This window comes from Monosiga brevicollis, genomic scaffold (assembly GCF_000002865.3).
Source record: "Monosiga brevicollis MX1 MONBRscaffold_14 genomic scaffold, whole genome shotgun sequence".
In the NCBI taxonomy this organism is placed as follows: domain Eukaryota; class Choanoflagellata; order Craspedida; family Salpingoecidae; genus Monosiga; species Monosiga brevicollis.
Window position 1 is genome coordinate 927,808 of NW_001865051.1, and position 9,658 is coordinate 937,465.

Below are 9,658 nucleotides of genomic sequence, written 5' to 3' on the forward strand. Positions count from 1 at the left end.
GAAGAAAGCCAGGATGCGGGCGCTGTTGGTTTTGTTTAGTGTCGGTGTGGCAGCCCTGGCGCTGCTGGCGGCCCGGGATGTGCCCGAGGTGCGCGAGGCCATGGATGCCTTTCAGTTGCAAGTTTTGCAACCAATGGGTACGCATCCGGTCAAAGCACGGGGGCAGTGCACTTGGACTGACGCGCCGCATGTTTTGACAGGCTTGGATGTGGACCGGTTGGTGCAGCTGCTGCCCGTTCCCAAGCGGCCAGCAGTGGAGCTGTCATCGGGCGTCTTGCGCTACTTCCAGGGCCGGGGTCGGGCCGAAGTCATCCGTCTTTTGTTGGAGGATGCCGCTGTACGTGATGCCACCACACGCACGGCCATGCCACTGCCTTGGGCAAACCGATAGGTTGAGACTGAGCTATTCATTCTCCTCTCGCTTGCAGGTTCCATATACTCAAGTGCAGTATACGAAGGAGACATGGCCGGCAGCCAAGGCTGCGGGCATCAAGAATGGGAGTTTCCCCTTTGGACAGGTCAATGCCTGCCCGCTTTCACCTGAGTGGGACTCACGCTGGCAAGCTGAGGGCGGCGTGCCAAGCTCATCGATGGTCTTGCCTTTTGTCATCTGCTCTCGGCTGTCCTGGAATGGCACCGCTCTTCCTATGCTACAGGTACCGAGCTTTGCGACAAGTGACGGTCGCGAGCTGGTGCAGACCAACGGTTCGTATTGCTACACACCATGTGGCCCTGCTGTGGGGACAATCCTCCCCGGGTCCTTCACCCCCCCCCCCCCCCGCCAGCATGTGTGTGAACATGAATTTGCATGTGCAGGCTCTATCTGACCCCGAGCGTTTGGTCATGACGGCTTTCTTTCACCTAGCCATTCTTAAGCACATTGCCAACGCCAAGGGCTATGCCTGCAAGTTTGAGGAAGAGTACCAGTGCGATCTTTTGACCATGGGTGCGGGTTGGTCTTCATCAACTTGTTCAAGGCTGAACTTGGGAGGCATGGCCAAGCATGGTTGGCATTGCATCTTTGCTCATGGGATGAGGTCTGACTGGCATATTAGAGGACCTGCGTCGCCGCATCTCGCAAGTTTTGTATGACCCTTCTTTCAGCAACAGCGCGCGTGCAACTCTGCTTGAGACGGACGTTCCCACTTGGCTCGGCTACTTGGAAAAGTTGAAGCGGTTCGTCTTTTGCACGCACACACACACATACATGCGCGCGCGCACGACGTGGAGCCGCACCCCCATCTTACCATTGCTACTATTTTTGGCCCGGCTTACCCGTGTTCTTCCAACCTGATGTTGATACGATCCCTAACTTTGCAGTGAAGATGCGCCCTACTTTGTGCAAGCCACACACCCGACCTGGGCCGACTTTGTGCTCTTTGATTTGCTCGATCTGGTTGAGTCTTTGGCCACGGAGCCGGTGTACACGGGTGAGGGCGAGGACCAGGCCTCGCTCCATCCAGGCGCCGTCTTTGCCGGCTTTCCAAAGCTGCAAAACTTTTACTACCTGTTCAAGACGCGGTGAGTTTCTTTGTTCCAATGGCGTTGGGCATCGGCTATCAGGACTGCAGCTGCTTCGTTCTCACCCTGTACATGCATGTTTGCTAGGCCGCGCGTGGTAGCTTACTTGAACAGCGATCGTCGCCTCCCCTTTCGTCTCCCGTACCCGCCACAACCTGCACCAGTGCCAGCACCGGCCCCAGTCCCGGCACCTGCCTCCGAACCCGTTCCAGCGCCTGTGCCTGTGCCAGCGCCCGTGCCAGCGCCCGTGCCAGCGCCCGTTTCAGCGCCCATTCCAGCGACCACTCAGGAGCCCACCCAGGAGCCCGTCAAGCCGCCTACATCAGCTAAGCCGTAGATTCTCAGCTGGATGCTCAGATTGGGCTTGTCGAGACACGCGCTGCCTCCAAGTGGCGTATCCCCCCGCTGCTGATCCATGAGCGAGACAAAGCCATACACGAGTCAGGCTAGCTGCTGATCAGGTTGCTGCAGCCTGACCCAGGACTGCTGGGAGAATTCATGGGTGTCGTGTCTATTTCTCGATTAAGTACGGTGCAAGAAATGTGAAAGGGCTCGTCAGGAAACCGGCCTAGCCGGAGCAGCGCCCCTTGGATACGTACAACGTGGCTGTGTGACGTTGCCCATGTCATGACAGACGCAGTGGTAGTACGGAGCTGGGAATCTGATGAATGCGCGATCACCCGTTTTGTGCGGTGTGTGGGTCTTTCATGGCATGATAACATCATCATGCTCGAGATGGTTTGAGCGTGTGAATGAAGGCAGGTGCATGTGCATGCGCCGGGAATGGAATCGGGGTGTCGGTTATAGATGATGACATGATGATGGTTCGTTTCTTCGCTAGCTGCACTGAGAGCCAGGCCGTTGGACAGGACAACTCTGACGGGGTGATCGCATATCCCCGTCTCTCTCTCCGCAAGAGATGCGTTTTGCCTGAAGCGAACGGAACCGACTTGTGGAGCCTGTGGCACCAATCCTGACAAACACACAGCGCAGACGCACCCAACGAGACGCTGCGCCTCTGCGCAGCATGATGCCAAGTTGCACCAACATGCGTTTTGTTGTGATCCGCTTCCACGCCGTACGAGTCGTCCATCTGCCTGCAGTCAACAACGTGTGCACTCCTCTCTCCTGCAAGCCCACACCGTCTACCACGTGGTTTGCTAGCAGACCCACAAATCAGGACGTTTGGCAGGGGTCCCCTATGACCCACTCGTGGGCTTATGATGATGAACAAGCGTCCGCTGGCATCAGTGGATTGGGCAGTGCGCTTCAAATGGCAGCGGCTTGGCCGTGGAAGAGCTTGTTAGACAGTGCCCGGTCATGGCGTCAAAGGAACAGCGGTCCACTCGAACATCACAACAACGAGAAAAGAAAGCAAGAAAGATGGAAAGAAAGGGCAGCCAGGGGAGCCAAAGAAGTCCTACGTTCTGCGAGGTGCAGATTACAACTGACTTGCGGACTTGGCAGACCCCCCTTTGATGACGTTCAACCCATTGTTCCCTGGAAGTCAAAGGCAGGCGTGTTACATGTAATACAGTCGAATCGTATGGGAAAGGGCGCCACTCCAGAAAGCGAGAGACAGTGTGGGCGTTGTGGATTCTCGAGGCACTGCATTTGTATTTTTCTTGTTCCTTTGCCAGGTGAGCTGTCAGGCGTCAGTGACGGTCGAGTTCCTCACTTTGCCGGTGTGTGTGTTTGTGTTTGTGTTTGTGTGAGTGAGTGAGTGAGTGTGTGGTGTGTGGTTGTTGTTGTTGTTGGTTGTTTGCCATCTCGCGCTCCAACGTGTTGTGAGGATTCTGACTCATCATCCAACCTTGATTCTCTTCAATGCCGCCACGCTGGCGGAGCGGGAGGGCCATTGATATTGTCGTTTGTTGTGTTGTGGTCGTCAATAATTTGGTCTGTGACTCTCTCGACCTGTTTGTGCGCCTTGGTCAACGGCGGAGACACACACAGACACACAGACACACAGACACACAGACACAGACACAGACACGGACACACGGACACACGGACACACGGACACAGACACAAACACACAAACAGGCACAGGCACAGACACAGCGCGAGTCACAAGGCACAGGACGAAAGACAGTCGGGGGCCCCGAGCGCCGCTGCCATCCGACCAGCAATTGCGACATTCAGGTCATTCGGCATGAGCCATTCTTGCTTCATGTCATTTTTGCTACCTTCGACCCCCAACACCTTCACTTTTTTCCTCTTGCGGCCCCACCTTGGTTCTGCACGAAAGATCTATCACGGTCCCTACTTTGCATGTTTTGTCTATGAAACAACCCCATCGGATGGTTTTCATCATCGCCCCAACCCCTGCTCACACCTTTTTTCTTCCACATTTCGTAGTCATAGTATCGCCTTTTCGCACCATAAACAACCATATGACAAAAACTCGACCGAACCCCCGACAAGTGTCTTGGTCCATGTCAGTTGAAGTTTCATCAGTACAACCCCTTCGGGCTCATTCCTCACTTCCATTGCCTCACTCCTCCCCTTCCTTTCGCTCCTCTGCCCTTGAACCATGCTCACCTCACCTCATAGCGCACCTCACCCAACGTAACGTGGTGTGCGTGTTAAGGACTGGCTTGCTTTGTGGTCGCGAGATTGGGCGCCGATTTTCATGTCATTTTCTTCACTCCTCTTGAACCGCGTGGTGGTGAGCCTGCCAGGGGAAAAGAAAGGGAATGGATTGTGCCTCGCCGACTATGGCGGCGTCGCCGGCCCCAGCTCCTGTCCCAGTGTCGTGCGATGCTAGTTGACTTGTTTCTCTGGCCTTGACCGCGAATGACCTTTTGATGTGATGATGATGCGCTCGCTCATTCCTAAAACCTCCCTGGGTCAACCTGTAACAGATTGAGTGATTGATTCGATGCACACGAAGCGCGCTTGAAGACTTTTCAAGGTAAGCTTGACCATCTCGACGCGTGCAGGTGCCAACATCACATGTGGCATCCTAGCCAACCTCTCGTGCGCGTAAACCACAACAACTCCTTCCCCCCCACTCGTATCATTCGTGATATACAGTTCGAGTCAAGGATTATGTCCGCCGGGCGCTGTTTATGATCTTTTGTTGTGGGGGGGTTGCGTGCCTCTGCTTCTCTTCGCTTGAGCCCTATGCTCTTTCTCCGTCACCACCCCACACAGCACGATAGCGAGACCATCAGTTCGCACATGTTTCGTCCATTTTGATGGGTGGTCCAGCCACCCAGGATCTACTACTCATGGTTGGGCTCACTTTTTTTTTTGACCCTCGCCTTGACAAATACCGTCTTTCTTCCAGCCCAACGCTGTCAAATTGCCGCGTTTTCAAGTACTGGCCGACCCTGTGGTTGCTCCTACCTGCCAATACGGTCCAGGATGGCAGCCCGTCAAGTATGCCTTGGCGTGCTCGCCGCAACCCTGGCAATGGCGATGGCGACATCCACCTATCGTATCGGTGTCGTGCATAACAGTGAGTTGTATCCTTACGTGGCGCTTGGGAGGGTCAAGCTGCGGTCGTCCCGGCAGCGGTGGCGCATCGTCATGCACGCAACTTCCATCGCCTTACTTACCCGTTTGGTTTGATTACTCACCACCATAGGCTACCAATCAGTTGCTGAACTCGATATGAAAGCCACCTTCGAATCCCTCGGCATCAACTACACCTTTGTCGTTGGAACCATGGGCGAGCTTCGCGAGGCTGTTCGCCTCAGTGAGGTCGACTTGATTTACAGCCAACCCGATCTCCTGACATGCTTGGACACCGAGTATGACGTTCGTCTCCTGGGCACCGTCTCTCGGATTGAGCGAGGTCGGTCTATCATGGCTCCTTGTGAATGATGAATTATAACGTATATCCGTCCACGCACTATACACCATATGATCTTGCAGGATGAAAGGCGCACTTCTCATCTCAATTCCAAATTCTGTCGCCTCATCTCTAGTTGGTGAAAGCCTGAGCGTGGCTGGCGGAGTCATCTTCACTCGCTTCGATGATCACATCTCCCATGTCACAGACATTACAGATCACGTGATTGGCGCCGTTAGCCCCGATTCCCTCTTTGGCTACATGGCCCAGCGTCGAGAGTTGCTTGATCAAGGCATTCAGCTCCTGCGAGTGGCCAAAGCCGTGCGTACAATGTGCTCCAACACGCCTTTTTTTTGGACAGCGCTCAACTTTTTTCCAAGAAAGCTTGCGCTTGTTTCTTGTGGTTGCGCCAAGACTCCAAGTTCACATTTTGCATACGTCTGTCCATACGCAGCTGAGCTTCGCTCAAAGTCACTATCAAGTGGTCTACGACGTTCTTAGCGGTGTGGTTGACATTGGATTTGTGAAATCTGGTATCCTCGAGGGTGAGTTCCAGTGGTTCACGCAGCTGCCACGAGCACATTTGCACACGCGCGCGGAAGCTGACCGCGTTCCTGCCTAACACTTTGCTGCTTTTGTGCTTTTTTGAAAAACAAAACAAAAAACTCAGCCATGTCAGATCTAGGTCTTATCAAAATTGCCAACGTCAAGATCATCAATGAATTACGCGTCGAGATCCGTGAGGACGAACAGTACCCCTACCACATATCTACTGAATTGTACCCTGGTCAGCCCCCCCCCGCCCCCTTTTTTTTATAATATTGTGGTGGTTGTTGTTGGTCACTTTCAAGCATTCTTGACATTCTAACATCCGACCACTCGCATTTGGCCATGACACCAACTTGAGCAGAATGGGCTTTAGGTGCCGTCGCAAGCCTTGACACGCAGGCATGTATTTTTTTCAACTTCTTGTTCTGATGAACACAAGGTTGACACATTCTTGATATCTTATTCGTTCTTGTGTGTGTCACGTTTGAACTCGGATGCAGGATGTTCGCGATCTTGCTCTCCAGCTGTACAGTTTGAATCACACGCACTTTGAGGCACACGGTGATTCTGGGCTTGATTTTTGGGAACTGCCTCTGTCCAATCTTGAAGTTCACAACCTTTTGGTACGTTTGATGTCGCGCCACCTTTTGGGCTCTTGACACGTTTGTGGTTGCAGACACCTCTTCATGTTTTTTGAAACACTCCAACAGGAAGAGCTCTCGCTCGTGGTTGATAATTCAAGCGGTTGGAGTTGCGGTGAGCTAGCCAGTGATCTCTCTGGCTTGACTTGCCCCGATGGCTACAAAATGACCGCCAACACGACCTGCGGTGTCGAGGCCGGCTTTGTCTGTCCTGAGCGCGCCAACGTCACCTATCTTTGCGCGTGCAATCCCTGTGAGCCCATCTGCGGAAAGAATGAGGTTTTCGCCTCAGATGGCTCCTGTGACTGCCAATCGGGAACAATCAGAATAGGTTCTTCTTGTCAAAGCGTGGGTTTGGCTATTGCCCAAGTCGTTGCGCCTATCTTGGTGGCTCTGCTCATCCTCATTCTCTACTGCGCCCACCGCCAACGCCGCAAAGCCGACGGCATCTGGCAAATCAAAGCAGATGCTCTCATCTTTGACAACCCCCCTGATGTGCTTGGTGCCGGCTCTTTTGGCGTCGTTTTGGCTGCCAAGTATCGTGGCGAGCGAGTCGCCGTCAAGCGTGCCTTTGCACATAGCCGAAGCCGCGGCAAGTCCAAAGCGACTCAATCACGCTTCAAGCGCACAGCCACCTCGGGTTACTCGGAGACATTTGCTACAATGCAGGCCCGTGATCGGGCAGTCAAGGCCCGCCTTCGAGATTTTTTCGTCGATGCAGAAGCCAACGCCCACAACAGCTCTCGCGCTGTGGGTAAAGCAAGTCAAATTGGTTCCGAAAGCAACTCACGCCCACAAGTGCCATGGTACACTCGTATTTTTCACCCCACGGCGGGCACGCGCGCACGTAACCAGCTGATTCAAGAGATGCGCACCCTGAGTCGCCTGCAACATCCCAACATCACGCAAATGCGTGGTGCCGTCATGGAGTCAGGAATGGAGCCGCTGATGGTGCTGTAAGTATGAGTGTTCTTGTCTCAGACACAGCAGTTGCCAAACTTCAGATCGGGCGATCTTCCGCTGTGCAGCACTGAAAAGATCTTATCCACTTTTTCCTTGGTGTGACGTAGTGAGTACATGGAAATGGGCTCACTCTACTCGATGTTGCACAACGAGGCCATGAGCTTTGACGACGACTTCCGTTATGACGCCGTATTCGACATCATCAGTGGAATGCGCTATCTGCACAGCAGCGAGTTTACTCACGGTGACCTCAAAGCCATGGTCAGTCAAAACCGATGAAACTTTTTTTTTTCTGGCTTGTTCATTGCGCAGTTTAAGCTCTTGACAACCCGAACACGCATGAGCTTATTTTTCCTTTCAGCTTGTTACATGGCATCAGCTCACCATCGAAACTTGCCCGTGTTTTAGAACTGTCTAGTGAACGCCAAATTTCAAATCAAAGTAGCAGACTTTGGCATGGCAGCTCGTGTGAGCAGTCGGGGTCAGCGGGGCGGTACCTTGGCTTGGATGGCTCCTGGTATGCTGATTTGAGTCCAACCTCAAGTGTTTTGCATTTCTTTCTTTCAAATGCCAGCTTCTCATCATCTGATCTGGCTCTTGACAGAGGTTCTGATGGGAGGAGTCATTACACAAGCCAGCGATGTGTACAGTTTTGGTGTGACGATGTTTGAGATTTTCTCTCGGGAAGACCCGTATGATGAGGCTGGACTAGACTCGCAAACGCTTGCCCAGCACATCATTCGCCGCAAACTACGTCCTGGCATTCCAGAGAACATGCCTCCCGAGTTCTCGGTGCTCATGAACGTAGGTTTCAAATCAGCCTACGTGCAGCCTTCCAGCCCTCCTTACTGTCATGTGTACGGGCATCCAAACTTGCGATTGGTCTCATCTTTCGTCGTCCTGGTGTCTCTTGCATTGTAGGAGTGCCTTTTGGCCGACCCCGATACTCGCCCCACCTTCATTGAGCTGCTGCGTCGTACCGAGCCACTCGAGGGCAAGATGAAGGCCAGTTCGCGTAAGGGCAACCCGGCCTTCCAGGACAACGCCTTACTGGAGCAAGTCTTCCCCAAACACATTGCAGCTGCCCTGCGCGAGGGTCGGCCCATCGGTGAGGTTCTGCGTTTGCTTCTAAGCATGTCAAGTCAATCGGAAGTGAACCAAGGGTCTTATCGTTTTTATTTTTTGGGGTGTGTGTGCAGAGCCGGAGCACCATGCCGAGGTGACCATCTTCTTCTCGGACATTTGTGGCTTTACGGACATGAGCGCTACGCTGGAGCCGGTGCAGGTGTCCAACATGCTGGATCGCCTGTACACAAAGTTTGATAAGCTGTGCGACCAGCACGGGCTGTACAAGATTGAGACGATTGGGGACGCGTACATGTGCGTGGGCAACCTGTTTACGCCTCAGCCGGATCACGCGGCGCGTGTGGCGCGGTTTGCGATGGATGCGATGGAAGCCGCCAATGCGATTCCGATTCTGGAGGACGAGCCGGATGGTGCCCACATTGACATTCGTGTGGGCTTCCACAGCGGACCTGTTGTGAGCAACGTGGTGGGGACGTTGACGCCGCGATTCTGTCTGTTTGGATCGACAGTGAATTGTGCATCGCGGATGGAGAGCAACAGCGTGCGGAACTGCATTCACATGTCGCCGGAGGCGGCAGCGCTGGTGCAGAAGCAAGATGTGTCGCTGAATGTGATTCGTCGTGACCCGATGGTGACGATCAAGGGCCTGGGCAAGATGCAGACGTACTGGCTCAATAAGGAGCCCAAGGCCGACGATGTGGAAGCGTCTGCACTTGAGCCACCGCGTCGCAAGCGCCTGAGTAGCACTGCGTCCATTCGTACGGCACGCATTTCTGGCGTGTCTCACCAACATCATCTGACTGAGAGTGCGTCGAAGCGCGCCTCAATGGACGCCGACCTGATCCTTGGGTCACAGGCAAAGAATGTGCCTCAGCGGGCTCGCGTGATGTTTGACGATGTGGCGATTGATATGGTGCCCGTCAATGCGATGGAAGCGGCATCCCCTGATAAAGCCGAAGAGCGTGCTGACACCCCACAGACTTCCAACACGGATATTGACACGGCCACGGACTTGGGCGATGTACCGATGCCCGATGCCAACGGAACTACTGACGATCACGGAACGGGCAAGACGGTGGCTGACAGCGTCGTCTGA

At 54.0% G+C, this 9,658-nt stretch overlaps 1 protein-coding gene across 1 annotated transcript; it reads left to right on the forward strand.

The window, feature by feature from the left end:
• Positions 1–4,893: 4,893 nt before the first annotated feature.
• Positions 4,894–9,658, forward strand: MONBRDRAFT_9289 (uncharacterized protein; the record flags this gene model as incomplete). Its single annotated transcript, XM_001746831.1, has 9 exons — positions 4,894–4,987; positions 5,117–5,326; positions 5,460–5,644; positions 6,583–7,469; positions 7,584–7,737; positions 7,885–7,993; positions 8,081–8,280; positions 8,398–8,584; positions 8,676–9,658. The coding sequence occupies 9 exons, from the start codon at positions 4,894–4,896 to the stop codon at positions 9,656–9,658; spliced, it is 3,009 nt and encodes a 1,002-aa protein (XP_001746883.1).